Genomic DNA, 7,500 nt, shown 5'->3' on the forward strand with positions numbered 1-7,500 from the left:
GTTTGAAAAGGTGGAGGAGGAGACTGTAAAGGTGGAGGAGAGGACTGTTTGAAAAGATGGAGGAGGGGACTGTTTGAAAAGGTGGAGGAGGGGACTGTTTGTAAAGGTGGAGGAGGGGACTGTTTGAAAAGGTGGAGGAGAGGACTGTTTGTAAAGGTGGAGGAGGAGACTGTTTGTAAAGGTGGAGGAGGGGACTGTTTGAAAAGGTGGAGGAGGGGACTGTTTGAAAAGGTGGAGGAGGAGACTGTAAAGGTGGAGGAGGAGACTGTAAAGGTGAAGGAGGGGACTGTTTGAAAAGGTGGAGGAGGAGACTGTAAGGGACTGTTTGAAAAGGTGGAGGAGGGGGACTGTTTGAAAAGGTGGAGGAGAGGACTGTTTGAAAAGGTGGAGGAGGGGACTGTAAAGGTGGAGGAGGGGGACTGTAAAGGTGGAGGAGGGGGACTGTTTGAAAAGGTGGAGGAGGGGGACTGTTTGAAAAGGTGGAGGAGAGGACTGTTAGAAAAGGTGGAGGAGGGGACTGTAAAGGTGGAGGAGGGGGACTGTTTGAAAAGGTGGAGGAGAGGACTGTTAGAAAAGGTGGAGGAGGGGACTGTAAAGGTGGAGGAGGGGACTGTTTGAAAAGGTGGAGGAGGGGGACTGTTTGAAAAGGTGGAGGAGAGGACTGTTTGAAAAGGTGGAGGAGAGGACTGTTTGAAAAGGTGGAGGAGGGGACTGTTTGAAAAGGTGGAGGAGAGGACTGTTTGAAAAGGTGGAGGAGGGGACTGTTTGAAAAGGTGGAGGAGAGGACTGTTTGAAAAGGTGGAGGAGAGGACTGTTTGAAAAGGTGGAGGAGGGAACTGTTTGAAAAGGTGGAGGAGGGGGGTGATATGTCCTCTTTAGATTAAGCACGAGTTAAAGAGTTCTTGATGACGCAGCAGGTTCGTGCAGGAGGTGGAGGTGATACGCTCAGATATCAGTGACCATGCTGACCTGCAGTGTGCGGTGAACACAGCGAACGGCCATCCACTTCTGCTCCGAGGTGAACGGATGCTCCTCCACACGGACGTACTCCTGCTTCAGGCTCTCCAGACCCATCTGGAACGAACGAACGAACACACACACACACACACACACACACACACACACACACACACACACACACACACACACACACACACACACACACACACACACACACACACACACACACACACACACACACACACACACACACACACACACACACACACACACACACACACACACACACACACACACACACACACACACACACACACACACACACACACACACACACACACACACACACACACACACACACACACACACACACACACACACACACACACACACACACACACACACACACACACACACACACACACACACACACACACACACACACACACACACACACACACACACACACACACACACACACACACACACACACACACACACACACACACACACACACACACACGGATCAGAAACACAGGAGGAGCTGATGACACCCGGGTCGACCTCTGGGGGTCTTCCCTAAGTCTCTCAAGCTCTATTCAGACTGTTGGGATTTCAAGCCTCGATATTTACGCCGCTCCTGCTGAAAAAGCCAGCTCCCCTAAAAGAAGCCAAAACATTTAGAGCTCCCCCTGCTGATTGGCTGCAGTTTGGGTCATTAGCTCCGCCTCTTCCATGTAAACAGACGGGCTAATTTACTAACTTGGCTTCACTTCACAGGAATATTTATTTCTCATTCAATATATTTCACATGCAAGATTCTAAATGTCCACACAAAGATTCACTCTGCGTTACCTGGTGTGCTGTAGCGGTCAGAAAAGTGTTCGCGCTCTTCCGTCTAGCAACACCTGACACCCCGGTGAAGGTTACCACCTGTAGAGTGTATGACCTGAACCCAGAGGTGACACCTGCTGGAGCAGTTTGTGTCTTACACTTTATAACTTCTAAACCGTGGCTCCTACAATCCGTCTTCTGTCTGTAATTTTTCTGAGACTTATTTTGTTGTAAACCTTGCCTGGAGCTCCCAGTAATCCCTCTTTAGTAGAACCAGTTTGGCTTATCTATGTTTGAGCGCTAGAAGCTAGAAGAAGAAGAGATGTGTCCTCCCCTGAGCAGGTCGTGTTATCCACATCAATGATAACATTAACAGGGTGTTTTTTTAACATGTGTGTTCAGAGGATGTGTAACTCATCTCTCCCAGTTACACCAGTGCAGAGTGGGCGGATGAAACCAGCTCTGCAGCCTCCTTCATCTCACACATTAATCTTTTCATCATCACACTTTCTCTTCAGTCTGTGATGATGATGATGATGATGATGATGATGATGCAACGTGGTGGACACTGTTCGCTCTGACTTCACAGAGACCGCCACAAGACGCTCTTTAAACTCAAGCGGAGACGACGTCCTCACATGAAAGCGTTTAGACGCGTTTGATGTTTCTCTCTGTGTTTTGTTTCTGTCCAAAGAAATAAACTCAACAGACCCATGCTCCGACATTTCTGTGAACAAACACCTGAGTGAAAACGCCCCCGTTAGGGTCCTTAAAGAAAATGAGTATTTGAAAAACAGTCCATGAACTGATCGTCGTTAAATGAGGCCATCATGATGGGCAGTTTGCTCTCGGATATGTGCAAAATGGCAGATAAAAAGCAAAGACAAAATATCATGCTACTTCCTGCTGAGAAGCCAGTCATCAACATTCATATTCTTGATCTCAATATTTATCAAAAATAACAGTGAATAAGATTTTAGCTGTAATCTAGTGGACCTATAAAAAGAGTTTTGTTTTACCTTCATGGCGAGGGCGATGAGAGCTCCCTCTGTCGGTCGCCCCAGCAGAGCGTGATTCCTGATGACTGAGTCGTTACACACACAGGCCACCTAAACACACACACACACACACACACACACACACACACACACACACACACACACACACACACACACACACACACACACACACACACACACACACACACACACACACACACACACACACACACACACACACACACACACACACACACACACACACACACACACACACACACACACACACACACACACACACACACACACACACACACACACACACCATGAATTATTTAAAAGGAGCAGTATGTAACTCTGACCCCTGGTGTTTAAAATGGGTACTGCAGTCTAAATTCTAAACATTGTACAGAGCTGTCTTAAACTAATTTGACAAAGACGAGGAGTGGAAATCTTTTCCACCCTGCAGCCCTTGTGTTGACTCACCTCCACGATCTTGCTGATTGATTGACAGGAGAAGCCATGGATGATCTCCCCGTCCACTAAAACCTCTCCTGCTCCGTTGTATCCGACGCCCGTCACCTACAGGACAACATACAGGTTTAAGAACTCGTGATGAATAAGAAATAAAACATAACCTGAAGAAAAATAATCTCCCTGATAATCCTCAAACTTCCTGTAACAACACAACTCTTTTTATATATGTCACAGTCCTCTGTGCAGGTCCATGTTAGTCATGATCATTTGAGGTCACATTAAAATCAGACCAGGTCTCCTGCTCCTCAGTCACCTGACCCACTTCTCCTGATGGCTGCTGGGGTTTCCAGATGAAGGAAGTGGGTCTGTGTGTTCTCTGTGGGCTGAGCTGACCTCAGAAACACACACACACCACATGACAGCAGGAGCCTTCACCCTCCGCTGAGACTTCATGTTAACACTTACGGTTCATTTTAGACTTTGAGAAACTTTTTAAACTTTCATAACGATCAAAAAACTGCAGGAAAACTCAGTCTTTGAGTCGTCTGGGTTACATTTTAAACTTGGGAGCTGGTATGTTTATCTAAGAGCAAATCTTTCCTATGATGAGTCAGTGATGATGAAGAGGGGATTCAGACCTCAGCATGGAGTCCGTCTGACGTGAACAGCTGAGTGACGGTCATCTCGTTCTTCGTCAGAGTTCCTGTCTTGTCTGAACAAATCACGTTACAGCAGCCTGACGGAGAAAAACAACAACAACAACAGGAGTTTTACTTTTTATGGAATCAAATTTGTGCCAAGAAAATGAAACAAAACTTCTTAAATTGCAAACAAAAATAAGACTTTGAGAGAGATATAATCTCACTCAAGCAAAAAAAAAATTACTTTCAGTTAAAATATTTGTGTAAATAAATCAGCTTTTACTTTTCTTATCATCAGTTCTTTTGTTTACAGTTCCCTCTTTTTCTTTCTCTCTGATCTGACTTTTTGTTTGCGATTCTGGCACAAACCTCTCGAGTGGGCGGGCTTTATGAGGAATGTGTCCCCATTGGCTAATGAGTTTTTGAGTGACAGCTCAATGCCCCGGACGTTCAATCAATCAATCAATCAACTTTTATTTGTATAGCGTCAACTCATAACAAGTGTTATCTTGTTACGTTAGGTTCCAGGAAGTCTTTCTACTGACCGACCCGCCCCCGTCTGCATGAGAAGTGAAACTTATCAACATCAGCAGAGTTTAATAACGGAGAAAAGATGGACGTAGTCTGTGATGAGCTGGGAGTAAACGTTTTTGCTTCAGTGAGATTATATCTCTCTCAAAGTCTTATTTTTGAAAAAAGTTTTGTTTGTTTTTTTTGGCACAAAAATGATTCCATAACTTTTCACAGGGAGAGTTTCTCTGTACGCAGATGTTCAGCTTGAGAAGTCTTCTGGTTCACCTTCTTTGGACATTTGAAGTCCGAGCTGTATTGACCAATTACGTGTCAGCAGGCTGAACATTATCCACGCTCTGACGTCCCGCCTCCGTCCCGCCTAGATATCTGCATAAAAGTGAAGCTAACAATCCACTGGGATCAAACATTTGTGTCTCCAGAGCCGATCAGCGTTTGGATTTCCTGACTTCCTTGAATGCATCAGACATGATTGACCTGACCTCCGTTCAACAAACAAACATTAGAAAAGTCGTTTTCTTCTCCTCTTGACGACAGAACTGACAAAGCTTGACTTTTTTTTTTTTTTTTTTTTACAAATTTGCATCGTTAGTGTCATTAGAAACAGATGAACGGGCGCTCCCCTAAGAGACCAATAAAAAACGGCGTTTACATTGCAGGGAAAAGGAAGTCCTGCCTGGAAGATGTTTGGCTTCACCAGAATCACAGAATAATTTCCATCCGTTCTCAGAGGAAAAACATCGTTTATCAGACGATGATTTGTTCGTACCCAGAGTCTCTACGATGGGAAGCTTCTTGACGATGGCTCTTTTCTGCACCATTCTCATCACACCGAGCGCCAGCGTCACCGTCACCACGATGGGCAAACCCTCTGGGATGGCAGCGACCGCCAAGCTGAAAGGAAGAGATCGATAAATCAGCCACACATTCTGGTGAAACATTGTTTTATTTTACAGGAATAATAGGAACACTTTGAATGAATTACTGAGATTTACAACCCTGTGAGCATCATATCTTTAGGGCGCCGCTGAAGCCCCTATCACAGCCTCATATTAATATCAGATTAAGTAGACTCTTACAGTTACCAGCATGGTGAATAAACATGAGCACGTAGATATAAGAAAAATACAAAATATGTTTATAATCAGAGCTCAATTAATTAAATAAAAGTCTTAACTGACTTTTGCATCAGAATGGTTCAAGAGTAAATGGGTGACTGTTATTCTATGAATCAAAAGTAATGTTCCAGGGCCAGCGGTTACAATGGTCGGGCCAGTGATCTTTGAAAACTAGTCGCCCTGATACGGATCACAAAGTGCGAGTGCGCCCTAAGAAATGTAAGGCTTAAAAGAGTCATAGGTCACATCAGTGCAGCTGTGTTATCTTAACAAAGTTCCTTAAAGCTGCAACACCTGAAGGGATTACTTTAAACATCACAACATGTCTGTGTGAAGGGGTCAAAATGTGCTCATGGTCGAAGCTCGGTCGATTATAACCTGATAACGGAGACCGACAAACAGACATCTGCAGTGAACACAGATCAGCTGATTCAGAGGAGGAGAGAAAGTTTGCACCTGACGCCGATGGTGAACATGTCGAGGAGGCTCTTCCCCTGCAGCCAGCCCACCAGCATGATGACCCCTGGAACAGAGAACAACACATCCAGACTGAACACAGCTGGATATAAAAAAGAGTGATGTTATTAAGACTGATGAATAGAAAAGGAACAAACCGATGATGCCGAAGGAGTAGAGCGAGAGTTGCTTCCCCAGCAGGTCCATGCTCTTCTGCAGCGGCGTCTTAGGAGCCTGAAACAAACAAACAAACAGATCGTTGATTTGGTTATTTGATACTTCAGTCGATCCCTGGAGATACTTCTCAAACACTGATGGTCTTTGGGGCGTTTTCACACCTCTAGATTGTTTGCTCTGGTCTGAATCATGGATCAACATCACCTCAAGTTTGGTCTGTGTTCACACGGTGACTTTTACAAGAGGATCAAAATGTTTGATGAGAGAGGAAATTGCTCTCTGATTGGACGGAATCTCTTGTGGTAAATCTCCCAGAAGTAAACAAAGACTAGCTGCCTCCTGATTGGCTGTGGCTGCTCCAAAGACACTTTAGTTTCTAAACGGACAGACGACTACAGACTGATGTCGGCTCTGCTCATCAGTTTTTATATTGTTTTTATTTACCAGAGTCTGAAAACAAGCGGACTGAGAACCACCTTTTCAGGCGGTCTCTGTACGGTTGTTTGGTCAACACCAGAGTTTGATTGACAGCTTTCACACCAGAACAGACAAACCGCACTAACTTGAAAATGCCCTTAAAGTTTAGAATTTGTGACGACAAAGCTGTAAGACTTGTTGGTTTATTTGACCTTTCAACTTGTTCTGTCTGTTTATTTCTGGTTTAAATTGTCTAATTTAAAAGATTTGGATCAGAGCTTTGACATGTTGATTCTCTCTGAGCTGTGATTTATTGATGAAAACAACAAACTCAAGAATTAAAACGAAGTTGACGAAGCATTGATGGCCTAGTGGTTATGTTGCACGCCCCATGTACAGAGGCCACAGTCCTCGTCGCAGCGGCTGTGGATTCAAATCTGACCTCGACCCTTTGCTGCATGTCATCCCCTCCTCTCTCTCCTCCAAACACTTCCTGTCTCTCTTCAGCTGACCTCTCTAATAACAGCAAAAAGTCCCAAAACAACAACATGTTGCTAAAAGATTAAAGCAGTGGGAATGAGCTCGATACCTCACATTTACATCGAGAGCTCGGGTACCTCAGGTGATCAGAGGTGTATCTGATGACTGTAAATCTACATCAACATGCAGCAGGTCAGACCCCGTCCTGCCGTCACAGCCTCAGTTCTGAACAATGATTCACTTGTTCTGTTAGAGCGATACAACGCGCTGCTTCCTGTCTGTTGTGTGGCGTCTGTGTTTCAGGGCGGGAGAGACTGTGCACAGTTTCTCCTTACAGCGAGCCGACTCCAACATCAAGAAACTCTTTTGTGTGTTGGTTGAACATCAGACGGGCGCTGAGTTATTTGAATA

The 7,500-nt window shown here is 44.9% G+C and overlaps 1 protein-coding gene across 3 annotated transcripts in view; it reads right to left on the bottom strand.

Moving 5' to 3' along the window:
* Positions 1-7,500, bottom strand: part of atp2c1 (ATPase secretory pathway Ca2+ transporting 1) — a 60,900-nt gene that overhangs the window by 15,693 nt on the left and 37,707 nt on the right. For all 3 annotated transcript variants that reach the window (XM_061049502.1, XM_061049503.1, XM_061049501.1), the window contains 7 exons: positions 6,174-6,249; positions 6,016-6,082; positions 5,211-5,335; positions 3,908-4,005; positions 3,279-3,374; positions 2,814-2,903; positions 970-1,074 (listed from right to left, as the gene is read on the bottom strand). In XM_061049502.1, coding sequence (XP_060905485.1) covers positions 970-1,074; positions 2,814-2,903; positions 3,279-3,374; positions 3,908-4,005; positions 5,211-5,335; positions 6,016-6,082; positions 6,174-6,249 — 657 coding nt within the window. The remainder of the gene's footprint in view (positions 1-969; positions 1,075-2,813; positions 2,904-3,278; positions 3,375-3,907; positions 4,006-5,210; positions 5,336-6,015; positions 6,083-6,173; positions 6,250-7,500) is intronic.

The sequence above is a fragment of the Labrus mixtus genome, chromosome 11 (genome assembly GCF_963584025.1).
Source record: "Labrus mixtus chromosome 11, fLabMix1.1, whole genome shotgun sequence".
NCBI classification, from domain to species: domain Eukaryota; kingdom Metazoa; phylum Chordata; class Actinopteri; order Labriformes; family Labridae; genus Labrus; species Labrus mixtus.